At 45.9% G+C, this 18,045-nt stretch overlaps 1 protein-coding gene across 1 annotated transcript in view; it reads left to right on the forward strand.

The window, feature by feature from the left end:
- Positions 1 to 18,045, forward strand: part of LOC147108325 (receptor-type tyrosine-protein phosphatase delta-like) — a 620,473-nt gene that overhangs the window by 508,465 nt on the left and 93,963 nt on the right. The window contains exon 28 of the mRNA XM_086004913.1: positions 12,034 to 12,157. Coding sequence (XP_085861039.1) covers positions 12,034 to 12,157 — 124 coding nt within the window. The remainder of the gene's footprint in view (positions 1 to 12,033; positions 12,158 to 18,045) is intronic.

Raw genomic sequence — 18,045 nt, forward strand, 5'->3', positions numbered from 1 at the left:
TCCAATGGTCCAAACCCCTTCTCATTCATTCCTATCATATAGAGTTCCTGTACATAACTCCTACTTAATCTTGGCCAGGCAGACTAACAACTCATGCAGTTTTTTATGCCACACATTGCTGCATGTAGTGATGGGACACAGGTTTTTGTGGCTGTGATTGTCTATCTTGCGAGTTCTTGATCTCAGTTGGGACTTAGGGCAGTCAGCAGAGATTTGCATTCTTTCCAATTCATTTTTGGAATGGAGACACCAAGTCAGCATCATAACCGTGTGCCGATGTTCTGAGCTGCTGTGTAGGTTTGAAAATCTTTTTAGCTTTTCCTTTTTAAAGTGCAAACCACAATTCTTCCTGATTTTCCGAAACTACTTAGAATGATTGCCTGGGCAAGCTGCCATTTTGATCTCTCTAACTGAATAATTCCACAAACCCAGGTAGCCGTTTTGAACTAATGGATTTTGTGTTGCTGTTAGAGTCGCTGTAACATTTATCAATTTACAGGTACCAGGTTAAAATAAAGGTTAAGCACTATGCAAGAATCAAGATTCACTGCTGAAATTAGGGCACGTACTGTTGTTTAACTTTCCTCTTTCAACAGGAACTTGATGTAACTTGTCTGTGAGTGATCTCACTGCAGGAGCTTACATTGGCTTAGTGCCTATTGTGGTGATGATCCATACAAAGCAGAAGCCCCCAGTCTCCATCCCTAGTCTGGGCTGAGTTAACTGATTTTAACGGGGCAGCATTCTGATACCTGTCCAGTGGCCCCTGGTGGAAGGTCATAGAGTCATAGAGTCATAGAGTTTTACAGCACAGAAAGAGGCCCTTCGGCCCATCGTGTCTGCACCGCCCATCCATCCCTGTCCAGTCTAATCCCATTTTCCAGCATTTGGTCCATAGCCTTGTATGCAATGGCATTTCAAGTGCTCATCCAAATGCTTCTTGAATGTTGTGAGGGTTCCTGCCTCCACCACCCTTTCAGGCATTGAGTTCCACATTCCAACCACCCTCTGGGTGAAAAAGTTCCTCCTCAAATCCCCTCTAAATCTCCTGCCCCTTACCCTGAATCTATGCCCCCTTGTTATTGACCCCCCCACTAAGGGGAAAAGTTCCTCTTTATCTACCCTATCTATGCCCCTCATTATTTTGTACACCTCAATCAGGACCCCCCTCAGCCTTCTCTGCTCCAAGGAAAACATCTCCAGCCTGTCCAGCCTCTCTTCATAGCTGAGGCGCTCCATCCCAGGTAACATCCTGGTGAATCTTCTCTGCACCCTCTCCAAAGCAATCACATCCTTCCTATAGTGAGGCGACCAGAACTGCACACAGTACTCCAGCTGTGGCCTCACCAGCGTTTTGTACAGCTCCATCATAACCTCCCTGCTCTTATATTCTATGCCTCGGCTAATGAAGGCAAGTATCCCATATGCCTTTTTAACCACCTTATCTACCTGCTCCGCTGCCTTCAGGGATCTATGTACATGTACACCAAGGTCCCTCTGACCCTCTGTACTTCCTAGGGTCCTACCACTCATTGTGTATTCCCTTGCCTTATTTGTCCGTCCAAAATGCATCCCCTCGCACTTTTCAGGGTTAAATTCCATTTGCCACTTTTCCGCCCATCTGACCAACCCGTTTATATCGTCTTGTAGCCGGAGGCTTTCCTCCTTGCAATTTACCACCCCGCCAATTTTTGTGTCATCTGCGAACTTACTGATCATACCTTTTACATTCTCATCCAAATCATTTATGTAGATCACAAACAATAAGGGACCCAGCACCGATCCCTGAGGTACCCCACTGGACACAGGCTTCCAGTCACAAAAGCAACCTTCGACCATCACCCTCTGCCTCCTGCCACTCAGCCAGTTTAGGATCCAACGCGCCAAGGCACCCTGGATCCCATGGGCTCTTACCTTCTTGACCAGTCTCCTATGCGGGACTTTGTCAAAAGCTTTACTGAAGTCCATGTAAACCACATCCACAGCATTTCCCTCATCCACCCCACTAGTCACCCCCTCGAAAAATTCGATCAGATTTGTTAGACATGATTTACCCTTGACAAAGCCATGCTGACTATTCCCGATTAATCCTTGCCTCTCCAAGTGGAGATTAATTTTGTCCCTCAGAATTTTTTCCAATAATTTCCCCACCACAGATGTTAGACTCACTGGCCTGTAATTCCCTGGTTTATCCCTGCTACCCTTCTTGAATAATGGTACTACGTTAGCTGTTCTCCAGTCCTCTGGTACATCCCCTGTGGCCAGAGAGGTTCTGAAAATTAGTGTCAGAGCCCCTGCAATCTCCTCCCTTGCCTCCCACAGCAGCCTGGGATACATCTTGTCCGGGCCTGGGGATTTATCCACTTTTTGGCCCGCTAAAACCGCTAGCACCTCCTCCCTCTCGATGCTAATATGTTCAAGTATGTCACAGTCCCCTTGCCCGATTTCTATGTCTGCATCGTCTTTCTCCATAGTGAACACAGATGCAAAAAATTCATTTAAAACCCCGCCTACATCCTCTGGCTCTACACACAGATTGCCACTTTGGTCCCTAATGGGCCCTACCCTTTCCCTGGTTATCCTCTTGCCCTTAATATACTTATAAAACATCTTAGGATTTTCCTTTATTTTGCTCGCCAGTGTTATTTCATGGCCCCTCCTCGCCCTCCAAATTTCTTTTTTAAGTATGCCCCTGCACTTTTTATACTCCTCTAGGGCTTCTTCTGTCTTTAGTCTTTTGTAACTGCCAAAAGCCCCCCTTTTATTTCTAATGCATTTTTGTATATCCCTTGTCATCCAAGGTTCCCTTTGCTTGTTGGTCCCACCCTTGACCTTTACAGGAACATGTTGGCGTTGTACTCTCTCTATTTCCCTTCTGAAAGTCTCCTACTGTTTTGATGTGGATTTTCCTATAAGCAGCTGCTCCCAGTCCACTTTGGCCAGATCCTGCCTTATCATATTAAAATTGGCCTTCCCCCAATTTAGAACCCTTATTTCCGGGCCGTCTTTGTCTTTTTCCATGACCACCTTAAATCTCACCGAATTATGGTCACTGTCGCCAAAATGCTCTCCTACTGACACTTCCACCACTTGCCCGGCTACATTCCCCAGAATTAGGTCCAGTACCGCCCCCTCTCTTGTAGGACTTTCTACATGTTGGCTCAAAAAGCTCTCCTGGATGCACTTTAAGAATTCTGCACCCTCTAAGCCTTTCACACTCTGACTGTCCCAATTTATATTGGGGAAGTTGAAATCCCCCACTATTATTACCCTATTATTTTCGCACTTCTCTGAGATTTGCCTACATATCTGTTCCTCTATCTCCCCCTGACTGTTTGGGGGCCTATAGTACACTCCCAGCAAAGTGCTTGCCCCCTTTTTGTTTTTAAGTTCTACCCATATGGCCTCATTAGAGGAACCCGCTAATATATCATCCCTCCTTACAGCAGTAATTGACTCCTTAATTAATATTGCAACACCCCCTCCCCTTTTACACCCCCCTCTGTCTCGCCTGAAGATTCTATACCCCGGAATATTGAGCTGCCAGTCCTGACCCTCCCTCAACCATGTCTCCGTGATAGCAACAATATCGTACTCCCATGTGTTCAACAACAACTTCAGTTCATCCACCTTATTTGCAAGACTCCTTGCATTAAAATAAATGCCTTCCAGCCCTGCCATATTCTCTTTTGCCTTCACACATTTGCTCTGCCTTCCCAGCTGACTTGTTTTTCCCTCTGTATTTGGCCGTAAATCACCCCCTACTATAGCTCCACTCTGTACCCCAACCCCCTGCCAAGTTAGTTTAAACCCTCCCCAGCAGTGCTAGCAAACCTCCCCGCAAGGATATTGGTTCCCCCCTGGTTCAGGTGTAAACCGTCCGACTTGTACAAGTCCCACCTTTCCCAGAAGCAGACCCAGTGATCCAGGAAACTAAAGCCCTCCCCCCTGCACCATCCCTTTAGCCACGCATTCATCTGTTCTATCTTCCTATTCCTATACTTACTAGCACGTGGCACCGGGAGTAATCCAGAGATTACAACCTTTGAGGTCCTGCTCCTTAATCCTTCACCTAGCTCCCTAAATTCTTGCTGCAGGACCTCATCCCTCTTTTTACCTATGTCGTTGGTACCAATGTGGACCACGACCACTGGCTGTTCTCCCTCCCCCTCCAGAATGCCCTGCAGCCGCTCAGTGACATCCTTGACCCTGGCACCAGGGAGGCAACAAACCATCCTGGATTCACGTCTACGGCCACAGAAACGCCTATCTGTTCCCCTTACTATAGAATCCCCTACCACTATTGCACTCCCACTCTTTTTCCCCCCTTCCTGGGCAGCAGGAGCACCCCCAGTGCCAGGAAGTTGGCCGCTGCTGCCTTCCCCTGGTGAGTCATCCCCCTCAACAGTATCCAAAGCGGTATACTTGTTTGAAAGGGGGATGTCCGCAGGGGTTCCCTGCACTACCTGCCTGCCTTTGTTGCTCCGCCTGATGGTCACCCCCTGTGCTGCCCTACCCTGAGGCGTGCACAACTCGCTAAACGTGTTATCCACGAGCCTTTCAGCATCGCGCACGCTCCAAAATTCATCCACCCGCAGCTCGAGCGCCGCAATGCGGTCTACAAGTAGCTGCAGCTGGATGCATTTCCCGCACACATGGTCATCAGGGACACTGGCAGCATCCCTGACTTCCCACATAGAGCAGGAGGAGCAGAGCACGGGTCTGAACTCTCCTGCCATGACTTACCCCTTTAATTACTTTAAAAATTTTATTCAATACCCCAGTTACAGGTATGCTCTAGGGCGCTTTATTTACCAACTATCCCCACTACACCACAGAAATTTAACACCACAGAATTCAAGCTTGTATTGAAAAAAGAGAAATACTCACCAACCAATCACCTACCTGCTCCCTGGTGACGTCACACACTGATTACTTTTTACCTCTCTCCCCGCTGCTGAGTTGGTAAGCCTCGCCTCTCTCCGGTTTTTATACCGGTCTCACCACGCTGCTCCCGACTGGTCTCGGGCCTCGCTGGTCGCCGGGTTTTCTCCCGAGCTCCTCCTCGCTGCTCCCGCTGGTCCCGACTGGTGCACATGTGTGGGTCTTAGGACATGGAATGTCTTACAGCAAACGTTGATGGTAGCTGATATATATTTGATAAAGAAGCATCTAACAAAATATGAGGGACCCAATATTCTTAACTAATGCAGTAAAAGTTGTGGGAGACTCGGCGTTAAAAGCTCAAGGTCCGTGTAATGAGTTTAAGCAATCTCAAATCAGTTCTTAGTGGAGTTCGTTCAAGAGCAGAAAACTGTCTCTAATTTGACAATGAATTAGCAATCTCACTCAGAGCTGCCACAAACTGGCTGGGAAATGGAATAAATATCATACCAGTGCGGAAAGGGTCATTCTTCCAAGGATTGGAGCACATTGTTGAGGCAGAATAGGGGAAATCCATGCTGCATCTAACCATGTTATACCTGGGAGTGCCTTAAATTGGTAAGTGTTCCATTCCTTAGCCCTAACATCCGTCATTTTGATGAATATAATATTCAGGAAATGAAAAGTTGAAACAAAAATCTTGAGGTTCATTCAGTTAAAATGTTACTGCCCTTCATAATACATTATGAGGGTTTTTGATAGAGCAAGTAGGGAGAAACTTTCCTCTGGCAATGTGGGTCGGAAACCAGAGATCATAGATTTAAAGTAATCGGCAAAAGAACTAGAGGGGAAAAGAGAGATTATTTCACACAGAGGGTTGTTATAAATCTGGAACGCACTACCTGAAAGGGTGGTGGAATCAGATTCCATAGGTAATTTCAAAAGGCAATTGGACATGTACTTGAAAATAACTCATTTACAGGGCTATGGGGAAAGAGCAGGGGTGTGGGACTAAATGGGTAGTTCTTTCAAAGAGCCGGCTTAGGCACGATGGGCCGAATGGCCTCCTCCTGTGCTGTAAGATTCTATGATGCTATATTTCTGGGTTTGTATGAATCTCTTTTAAAAGGCTAATAGTGCCAAGCATTGTAAATTTGGTAACTAACTTCTTCTACATCTAGCTGCGGATTGTAATTATTCTATTTAACCAGCCCTTTGAAGAACAATGTCATTCCCAATTATAGTTCAAACTCATGCCTGAAGCCAATTTACTGTGAAGAATTGGGATCAGTACATTGGGTATTTTTATGGTAGGTTTCCCCTTTGTCAATGACTTTCTACATATTAGTGTGATATGATACCAGACTCCAGCTGATACAGTCTGTTTATATCAGTATATGTTTAACACAGACATTTTCCCACAGTCAAACTGACTGATTCATGTAACGTCCGTGTGTAATTGAGACACGGACTACAGGAGTTGGTTATAACAGGTGTTTACTGAATGGAGACAAAACTGGAACTACTATACAAAGTTACTACACAGGCTTATATACCGGGGTGGTCACTACTGGTACTGCAGTATACAGGGGCTGCAGAATATAGTTCCTTCTTCAAAGTACATACACTACAATTCCTCCCCTTTTAGCTAAACAGTACATAATATTCAATTAATAATTAAATAACATATTTACAATTACAGTTGCTATATACATTAGCTGAAGTTAAGCAATTATAAATTCAGTCTTTGAGGAGGCTTCCTGATTCTGTCCGGATAACGCCTCTTTGGGGTATCAGGTTCTTCTGGCAAAGTTGATTCGGGATCAACGTCGTTGTTTGGTTCGTCTGCTTCCAATATCACCGATTCTGAGGTTGATGCAATTGGTACTTCGGTTTCATCACCAGGTGTATCGGATCGTGGTGTGGATTTGATGTTTTCCAGTGACTCTAGAATCTGGTCAGCATGGCGTCTTACAATGCTCTCTCCAACGTCCACGGTATACATTAGAGGTCCTTGCCGTGTGCAGATCGTTCCTGGCTGCCATTTCTCTGTGCGGTAGTCCCGGGCCAAAACTGGTTGACCTATCTTAAAACTCCTGGTTGGCCTTTCATTCATATTCTGAAACTGCCTGTTCTCCACATCTCTTCTGATGTTTGGCTTAACCAAATCCAAGCGGCATCTTAGTCTTCGATTGAAGAACATCATGGCTGGAGTTTGGTTGGTAACCGCATGTGTCGCATTCCGGTAGGCAAACAAGAAGTTATCCACCTTGTGTTGTAGGGGTATGTCTTCATTACACATTGCCTTGATAGCCTTCTTGAATGTTTGAACGAACCTCTCAGCCAATCCATTGGTGGCTGGATGATATGGGGCGGATGTGTAATGCTTAACACCATTGTTCTTTAAGAACCTCCGGAACTCTTCAGACACAAACTGTGGTCCATTGTCGGAGCAAACCTGTTCAGGCAGCCCATTTCTGGCGAATATGGTTCGTAAGACTGTGATGGTTTTTTCTGTGGTGGTTGAGGACATTTTTATTACCTCTGGCCACTTTGAATGTGCATCCACCGCAATTAAAAACATCGAGTCCATAAATGGACCAGCAAAATCAATGTGTACCCTTTGCCATGGAGATGAGGGCCACTCCCATGGATGTAGAGGGGCTTGTGGTGGGGCGTTTTGGACCTTCTGGCATCCTGTACAGCTCTTGGTCATCTCTTCGATTTCTCTCGATTCCCGGCCACCACACAAACGCTCTGGCTAAGTTCTTCATTTTTACCCCTCCCAGATGACCCTCATGAAGCTCATTGAGCACTCTATCCTTCAATTTGGGTGGAATTACTACTCTGGATCCACACATCAAGGTTCCTCAGCACACTGACAGCTGTTCTCTTCTCGGCGAGAATGCTGGCAACAGTGGTTCGCCATGTGCTGGCCATTCCTTCACTGTTAAATCATAGACCCTGGAGAGTGTCGGGTCATTTCGTGTTTCCTTTTCTATGTTTGCATTCGTCACAGGTAGACATTCAACTATGGTCGAGTGGAATATCTCCACAGGATCCACTGCAGGTGCTTCTTCCACCGTCGGCAACGGTAGGCGCGACAATCCATCAGCATTCCCATGCTGTTTAGTTCCTTTGTACTCGATGTCATATTGGTGTGCCCCTAGGAAAAGGGACCACCTCTGTAGCCGTTGTGCTGTCATTATTGGGACGCCCTTCTTAGGGTTGAAAATGGAGACAAGAGGTTGATGATCAGTTAGTAGAGTAAATTTCTGTCTGTGCAGTTAGTGATTGAACTTCTTCACCCCCCACACCAGGCTGAGGGCCTCTCTGTCAATCTGGGCATAGTTACGCTCGGTTGCAGTTAACGAGCGTGACGCAAAAGCTATCGGCCTCTCTGAACCATCAAGGGATTTATGTGACAGTACCGCTCCAACGCCGTAGGGAGACGCATCACACACCAGTCTTATCGGTAGTGATGGGTTGTAGTGAGCCAATACTTCTCTTGAAGTGATCAGGCCTTTACACTTCTGAAAGGCCCGCTTACATTCATCACTCCATTTCCATGCTACTCCAGTTTGTAGCAGGGCATTCAGTGGGTGCAGAATTGTGGACAAATTTGGCAAAAACTTATGGTAGTAATTCACCAATCCGAGGAATGACCTCAGTTGCGACACATTTTCAGGCGCTGGAGCCTTAACTACTGCTTCAATTTTGTCAGGGGACTTATGTAACCCCTCTTCATCAATCACGTGGCCACAATACGATATTTGTTTCTGAAAAAACTCGCACTTGGGGCGATTGGCTCGTAGCCCATGTTCTCTTAGTCTAGTGAGCACCTGCTCTAGGTTGGCAAGGTGTTCACTGTCATTTTCACCTGTCATTAGGATGTCGTCCAAGTAACACTGAGTCCCCGGAATCCCTTGCAGGACTTGTTCCATCGCTCTTTGCCATATAGCCGGAGCTGATGCAACTCCGAATACCAGTCGATTATACTGGTAAAGACCATTGTGAGTGTTTATCGTGAGATATTTCCTAGAGGATTCTTCAACCTCCATCTGCAAATATGCTTGCGCTAGGTCAATTTTTGTAAAACGTTTCCCTCCAGATAGTGAGGCAAAAATATCTTCTATCCTCGGAAGAGGATACTGTACTGTGTGAAGGACTGGGTTCACAGTCACCTTGAAGTCCCCACAGATGCGAACCTTCCTTGGCTCCTCAGACTTATTGTTTAACGTTTTCTTCATGACAGGAACGATGGGTGTCGCCCACTCGCTCCAGTCTACCTTAGTTAGCACGCCTGCATTCTCCAGATTCTCCAGCTCTGCCTCGACGGCTGGGCGAATTGCATACGGTACCGGTCTTGCTTTGAAAAACTTGGGAATTGCATTCTCTTCTATTTTTATCGAGGCGGTTACGCCTTTAAGAGTTCCCAGTTCTTGTTGAAATACCTCTTTAGTGTTAGCCAAGATTTTTTGACAATCGTCCAGGTGTGACGTCATCATCCTTTTTACCAGCCACCATCAGTGCCTGAATGGAGTGCCAGTCTAAACTTATCTTTCTGATCCATTCACGTCCCAATAACGGTGGTCCACCATCTTGCAGTATGTACAGATACAATTTCTGTCTTTCCTTGCCGTTGTATTCGACAGGCACCCTTATTTTCCCTCTGGGGTATACTTTCTGCCCCGTATATGTCTTCAAGACAATGGATGTGACTTTCAAGGGTATGTGTGAGAATAGCCGCTCGTAGTCTCGTCGATTCATGACGGTCAGGGCTGATCCTGTATCCAATTCCATTTTGACTTGGGACCCTGCTATCGTGAGGGTGACCCAAATGGTTCAGTGATCCTCTTTTGTGATTACGTTGTGTAGTTTGAGACAGCTTAGTCTCTTGTTCCCGGATTCACTATCGCTCTTCTGGTCTTCAGAACTACTGTCCGTCATCTTTTGTACTTTCCTGTACTTTTCCGTAGTAGTCTTTTTGTTGTCGTTAGTCTTCTTCCCGGACCTGCAAACTCGTGCAATATGTCCCATCTTTCCGCATTGCCTGCATGTTTTGTCCTTGGACCAGCAGTCCTTCTGGTCTTGGGTTGTTCTGCCGCAGCGATAACATTTTTCAAATCCCCGTGTCATTTCATGGGTGCCGTATTCCTGTGGCTTTTGCTGTATTTCCGCAGCTCCCCTTGCTGCTGCTTCGTACGCTACTGCCATGCTGAAAGCCTTATCTAGCGTCAGCTCTTTCTCTGAGAGTAACCTCTTCTGGGTTCCTTCACTCAGGAGTCCACAGACAAATTTGTCCCGTAGGGTATCTGCCAGTCCTGCTCCAAACTGGCAGTGCTTTGATAGCTTGCGTAGTTCCGTAAGGTAATCAGCATTGCTCTCATCTTTATGCTGATTTCTCTTGTGGAATTTAAATCTTTCTGCTATCAGCAGCGGTGTAGGATTTAGGTGTTCCTGTAGGATATCAACAATTTCGTTAAAACTCTTCGCCATCGGTTTGACTGGAGTGATCAGGTTCCGCAATAGGCCGTACGTTCTTGCGCCCATTAAGTTTAGTAGTACCGATGCCTTTTTCTCATCGGCTACTTCATTTGCCTTGCAATATACTTCGACTCTTTCCACATACGTGGTCCAGTCTTCTATTGCATTATCGAAGGCAGTGATATTGCCAGTCTTCGGCATCTTGGAGATCTAAGATGGCGCCTCCCGCGCTTTGCCTTCTTCCCTGATTGAATAAAATGGCGCCTCCCGCGCTTTGCCTTCTTCACCGCTGGATTAAGATGGCGCCGCCCGCGCTTTCTGTCTTTTCCGCTGCTGCTAGCGCTGTTGCTGGCGTTTTTATGCCTTGATGGCGACGCCCTATGGTCTTCGCGCACTTCCCCCCCCGCGCTGCTGCCAACGCCGCTCTCCGCGGTCCCCGTGGCAAACTGCAGCTCCTCGCGGCTTTCTGCGCTTCTAATTTCTTTTATTTTAATTACTGTTCCCGTCGTCAGAGCAGACCCTATGGGACACTTTCCTCCCTCTTCTCGGGTCTGTACGCTGCCCGACTTCGTAGCACCGGCCGCGCCCTGTGTGCTCCACCCTCTCTCTTTCTCTCTCTCTCTCCTCTTCCCGACAACGCTGCTCGGCCCCGTTGAAAAGCCACCCGATCGAGCTCTAGCCCGCCGCAGCCCAGGAAGGATCAGTGTACTACCTGCCACCAGCCCGATTAGCTGGAACACCATAGACTGGAGAACCAAGCCCAGCTTTCGACAGCCTCTCCTGCAAATCTTCGAATTCGATGAATCAGAGGGCGGTTGCCCACGGTCGACGCCCGTTTCTTCTGTTTGTTTTTTTTTCTTTTTGGACTTCTTCCTTCTGGCCTCGACCTCTAACAACTTTGCTTCAGGGATGGATCCCCGTGAGGTGGTGCAGAACTGTAGGTAAGTTCAGATCTGTTCGTCGCCAGTGTAACGTCCGTGTGTAATTGAGACACGGACTGCAGGAGTTGGTTATAACAGGTGTTTACTGAATGGAGACAAAACTGGAACTACTATACAAAGTTACTACACAGGCTTATATACCGGGGTGGTCACTACTGGTACTGCAGTATACAGGGGCTGCAGAATATAGTTCCTTCTTCAAAGTCATACACTACAATTCACCTCCGCGTTTCAAGCGCTTGCTTCTTCATGAAGCCCCGTGGCTCAGTGAGAGACCTTCAGTACCAGTTCCTTGACACAGTGTGGAGATGGAAGCACTGCTCCCACAAAGCACAAAGCTCTTTGCTTCAGTCTACTCTTTGTTTCTGCTCTCGCTCCGCTCAAGTCGGTGGGGTAGACCTTGACTTAGAACGATAATGCAAAACGGATGATAGCGAGTCGGCAGCCTGTTTTCCTCCATTGAAGTCAATGGAGATAACAATCAGGAGAGATGTAAAATGGGCCGCCGATGGCAAAAACAATCTCTGTGAAGCAATATAACATTTGATAAATTGTTCCTGCCCGGAATTGAATGATGCACTGAAAAATATGTTTTTGAATGTTCGAATCAGTAATGTGATGGGACACAATTTGAATGACAAATATATTTTTACCTAAAAGAACCACGAATAATGCATTTCTCTCTCTCTTCCTTGCTCCCTCTTTGCCTTCAACTTTTTAGTCAATCGACCCTGGTCAGCAGTTCACATGGGAGCACTCAAACATGGAGGTGAACAAACCCAAAAACCGCTACGCCAACGTGATTGCATACGACCATTCCAGAGTTATCTTGGCACCAATCGAGGGTAAGCCTCTAAAACACGGCAGTGACCCTTATCTATGGAGTTATCTTTGCAGAGTCCTGCAATGGGGATGTCCCAGGGGGTTGGTGACAACTCAGACCGTTCAGTCCACACTGGCTCCCTCCTTCCTCCACAAATATTCAAAACTTGGATGCCCCAGGATTCTCCATTTGGTGAGAACATGATCTGAGCCATGCCATTTGGTGCAGTGGGGCAGTTGGAATTGTTAGTGAACTGAGCCTCAGTATTTTCCTAGAGGGAAAGACATTAAATGGAAAGGTGAGCATACCTCCTCAACAGCGAGAGTAGCAGAGGCCTGGCCGATCTGCTATCTTGGACTGGGGAATGGCATGTGGCAAATTTTGTTAAAGAAACATTTGCTTCAAAAATGTAGAAGAAAATGTTCCATTATTTTTAATCATTTTATTCCATTGCACATAACCCGAACCAGCTTTACTTTGTATGAGGAAATGGTGCATAAGCATGCATTATACTGTCATGAGTGAAATGGATGAGGGTCTATGTCATTTACAATTATCTTCATAACTGTAAGTCATGCTAATTGTCGTAAGGTCACTACTGAGATGTCATTTCACCAGAGTAAAAGATGTATTTACTGAAGGGAATGTAACTAGAATTCCACAACACACTGGTCAGTAACACCCTGTAATACTTAGCTTTCATGACCCAGGAGGAGGTCTCGGGTTTTTTGAATGAATGAGGAAAAACCATGATCCTATAGGATAAGAAGAAAGGACAGAGAAATAGGATTAGAATAAAGAGCTCCGCTTGAAGAGCTGGTACTGACACAGGTACGCTGGACCAAAGGGTCCCCTGTGGTGTCATTTTTATGGTTCTACATGGAACGGGTGCACTGAGGGTCAAGAACCAGGACTTGGAGCTAGCCTTCCATTTAAATTCAGGCCAAATCCTTACTGACAACATGGCTATCCCTAGTCCCACTGAGTATGGATCGCTAGAGATCAGTCATAGTCCAAGACACGCAAATCGAACTTCTCCTCCAACCCATAATTTTGGGTAACAGAACTGAATGTTTTACTCCCACCCAAGTGTGATAACGTGTAAATCTGTTTGATGTCCAAGGCTCCCTATCTCAATAGAGGGAGTGTTAGTAATTAGAGGGGGTTTTAACCCACACCCAGAAATTATTTTTATTGAACTATGCATATTCGCATGGGACTTGAGGCCCAGGTTTCCCCCAATAATCATATAGATCTGAAATTTCTGTTTTATTGAGTGGCATGCTTTATATGACATTACTCTCTTTCCCCGCCCCCCTCCATTCCTTGAGGTAGACGTAGTGCGGTTTTTAGACTAGAGTTGGCACACAGCATATGACTTTTGATCTGTCGCCTGTAACCATGGGTAACATTGAGGATTTGGTTTTGTGTTGAAAGTGGATGAGTAGAGTTGCCCAGAAAATCTAGTATGTGGTGAACTTGATGACTTCAATAGAACTTTTCTAGGCCCTGTGACATTCTACTGATAAAATGATACAAGCAGGACCCTCCGGTCCATCCGCCTGTCCCACACAATTATAAAAACTTGTGATACCCCACTCCACCCGAAACCATGTGATCTCCTGGGAGATGCGTAAAACCAGATTAAAAATCCAGGGCAATTTTGGGGGGAAAAATCTGGGAAATTCCTCTCCGACCCCCTTAAGGCGATCAAAACTAGTCCAGGAGAATACTCTGGCCCTGATAATTCCCTGCAGTATCCACCTTTTGTACAGGGTGATCTCTGGCCCATCCAGAAACAGTTCCAGTTCTCGCTTAAAGGGATTACGCGAAACGGCATCTACCACACGAGTCGGGAGCCTGTTCCATGGGTCCACAAATCAATCAAATTTTGTTTTTAAATTACATGGAAGTCACTGTTTTTACCAGCGTTTTAGGGCCATTCTGCGATTACATCAGTTTACCACTGGTTTAATTAGTCTATTTTAAATAAGTCAAATTCTGTTTTTATTTCAGGGAATTACAGGATTTCCCTGATTTTTAACCGGTGCTTTGGATGCCGCATTCTGAGATTCCATCTATTTTTCCATGTAAACCTTAATTCTCCACTCTTCTGCAGGAATGCTGTTATGCACTGTATCCGTTATTGGAGAGTCACTTTCTGATGAGGGGCTGTAAGAGATGGCACGATGGATTCGCGCAATTTCTTGCGGAGCTGGGACCTGGATTCAAACCCAACCCAAAACAATGACATGGAAGATTTATCTTTGGTGTTTGAAAAAGACGCCTTAAATAAAATGAATATGGGGCAGCCTTGACTCAGTTCCAAGAGGATGTGCCACAAGACAAAACTACCTGTAATTTGTCATTAAATTGGCAGTCTCATTCATAGAGGTCAAGAACATGGCTGACGTTGACGTGAACATGTCATACAGTTCCACTAGGACAGGGAGTCCAAGCTTTTGTCTTCATTGACCTTATAGGTGTATGCTATGGAGCCTCAGGGTTGTGTGTAAAGTTGAAATCTATGTTCCCATTAATATGAATGATGGTGTGGATGAGGTTAGCTGTCTGTCCAATCTGTTGAGGCATCTGCCATTGGTTTCCTTCCTCCATCTGCTTCTTCTTCCCTGCTCCCAGCTCCTGTGGCGAGAAATGCAGTGTGTTTCCTGCTAGCCACCTTTCTTCACTGTTCTGCTCATGTAAGGGTGTCCTGAGAGTATGCGTGTCAGAACAGGGAAATCTTTAGAAGATCTTTGAACATTAGCACTTGTTCTGCACAAACCAACTATGGGTGCAAAAGCTCCCAAATTTCCCCCTCAGTTCCCTCCTTGTCCTCCTGCTGGGCTAAGGGACATTTTTCTGCTGATTCTCCTGCTGTGGCTCGTCATTGTGTGTGCAGTTGTTTCCTGCATGAGATGAGAATAATTGTTAACTTGGGTCACAGTATCCGATGAGTATCAGAGAAGTTGTATGACTTGTCTTAGAGTTTCCATGGAGAAAATTATTCTTTAAAGGGCACGCATATATTTCAAGGTGCTCCAATGATGCAATTTAATTGTTCCATGTGAAGGAGTCTTTACATTTCATTTAGTTCACAAGGTTATATTGTAAAGTTTCTTTCTGCACTTTTAGGCTTAATATTAGTCTGTAACCCATCAAGTTTAACATCTACATTAACGGCCATTACATCTTGAGGTCATTAAACTTCTTCCTGCACTGCAGGCGAGTCCTAGGGGCTGGGGAGCTGCCTCTCACTGCCTGTGCCACTTACTTCCACATGGTTCTGATTATTGTCTCTTGCCACCCGCTCCCACTATTCCATCCCTCGTGCCTTAGCAGAATGTTGGCATCACTCTGTGAAAATTTGGAGACTTCTTACTGACTCTTGTTGAGGCCATGTCCTAAGATTACTACACACTGGTACTGTTTTAAGAACAGTCCAGTTTTAAATGCATCACTTCCGCTCCCACCCCACCCCTGGCCCCGATAGAACACATTCCTCCACCCCCACCCCCCCATCCCCAAATACATAGTCCAGACCTTCCGCTGTAACTCTCCAATTGCTGGTGGGACATGCACTTTTGTCCCACCTGGCAATATTGTGATTGGCTGGCCCTGGTGAGACTCAGAATTTCAGGGCCAGTGGGGTATAAATTTGTTTTGGGAGGTAGCGAATCGGCAGCCTGTTTTGCACTTAGCCCAATTTTCTATTCCATTGAGCTCAATTGAAAAGAAAATTGGGTGGCGTGTAAAACAGGCTGCCGATTCGCTACCGCCCATTTTGCACGACTGCCCTGGATGAATTTATACGCTGGCATCTTTTCCGTTGAGTGTCGTCCAAAGCTGAGTATTTATGGATGTAGGTCATACAGTTGGATGGAGAAGGACGGAATATTGTCAGGAAATAGCACGGATTCTGGCCTGCAGACGAATCTTTCTGGGGGTTTGAACGTTCTGTGGCAGATTTGGTACCGGGAGTGGCCAGTGACTAAACAACAGGCGCTGAGATGTCACTTCACAGCCACCATATTAGCCACAGGGACCATCTGCGCTGCTGATCCAGGAATTATGTGGGTTTGATGTAGGTCTCTTGATTTTCAGTTCATTATTTGTTCCTCCCCACCTGCTCTGAAGCACTGACTCATGCTATGGAACTGTTCAACTTGGCCAGGTACCCTTCCCTTAGCCAAGCAGCCATTCTTCACGTGTGAACCTAGAACGTCAGCAGGCCATTTAACCACAGCTGACTTCCATGATGCGCTCACCCAATGTCCACATGTTCACTTCCAACAAGACTCGGTGAATAACTATCGGGAATGGGAACCCTAGATCATTTTTTTCCCTCCCCTGTAGCCTGTGGGCGCCAATGCCAACAGTAGTGCTGCGATTGCCACCCGAGTTAGATCAGCTAACTCAGCACAGACAAGGGTGTGTGTGCCTTAGTTCCATATTGGGCAGTGCCATTGGGGGGGGAGCCCTAAACGATCAATGCACCAATATAATTTGTAGTGGTAGATACAATAAGATAACTGGTTCTTTACAGCCCAGTTAATAATTGGTGTGCAACTCCATTTACCAGGAACAGAGTTCCCATTCAGCGTCTGGCTCTCAAATGTAAGAGTCGCACTGCCGGGTTTGTCAGGTGTTAAATTTATTTTCTGCACACTTAATTCATTGTCAGTACTTCACAGAATTCTCTCTCAGACTCTGGCTTTTCCGAGCGTTGAGCTGGAATGTTTGGTGACGCAGGGAATGAATAGGAGAAACTCGTTACTGCTGGAGTTTAATTTTATCCGCCGCGTTTTTGGACAGCTGTTTCAGTGATCACTGGCTTTTGAGAACATTCAAGGTGGCATACAGAACGCGAGAGGGAAAGGGAAATATTCCAATGATTTTAATTAAAGCTGAAATCAGTGTTAAAGAATCTGATTAAAATAGTTCTAATGTAACGGTGGTGCAGCTGCCACAGTTTACAGAATCCAGATTAACCCATCAGCTGCACTGTTGTATTCCAATGTTGTATTGTTGGGGTTACGAACAATACAATTTAAAGTGATCAAGGGAAAATAACTGGGTTTGTTATTGTTACTTACATTCCACAGCTCACTGCGAGCTTACAAATTCCACCTCACAATTCCACCTTACAGTCTGAATTTTCCATTGCGGTTCTAACTGGTTGCTTAGTTACAGCATTTACTTGTGTTGGGAAGGAATGTCCCTAAATTCTCATATGTTGACTGATACATCATTACACCCCTGACCCTAGTGGAAGGGTGGCCATTATATGACCATGGGGCCATTTGTGGCCAACTTAGTCTTTATCTAGTGCCTCAGCAGGCTTGCTATTCCAGGTGCACCTGGGCTTTCATTCGTAACCTGCCTGGCTGTGCAAGCTGCGATTTACCCTCATTTTCCACTGACGTCCCTCGTCCTAAGATGTTAAGACACAAGACTAATGCTGTAGGCCAAAAGGAAATCTGCAAAGCCATAACGTTGTCAAACAAGAAGCTCCAAAGTACGTTAGAGAGAAGGAATTCATCAACGCACTGTACAAAACCCAAGTGCCTGCAGTGTTTCCTATTATTAAGGAACCTAGGAGAAGGGTCCAGGGCCATATTGCAGGACACCGTCACAGTTGACCCAATAAATTACAAGCAGTGATTCGCTGGCGCAAAGTTTAGGTTTTAGATGCTTGTAGATTGTAGAAGGGAAAGTAGGTTTGAGGGAAGTGAGGATTTCCACAGTTTCCAAGTTTCGTGAAAGAATGAGTTCAAGTACCAGGCCGTGTGGTGAGTCATGAAGGAGACAGCTGAACTTAGTAAAGTGCTGAGGAAATACACTGGAAATTGTGGGGCAGACGGGAGTAGCAGGAAGGGTCTGAGCAGCCAGTTTTCTGAAAGGAGGACG

This window comes from Somniosus microcephalus, chromosome 13, assembly GCF_052327205.1.
Source record: "Somniosus microcephalus isolate GS21.2 chromosome 13, FLI_Smic_1.0, whole genome shotgun sequence".
Lineage (NCBI taxonomy): Eukaryota > Metazoa > Chordata > Chondrichthyes > Squaliformes > Somniosidae > Somniosus > Somniosus microcephalus.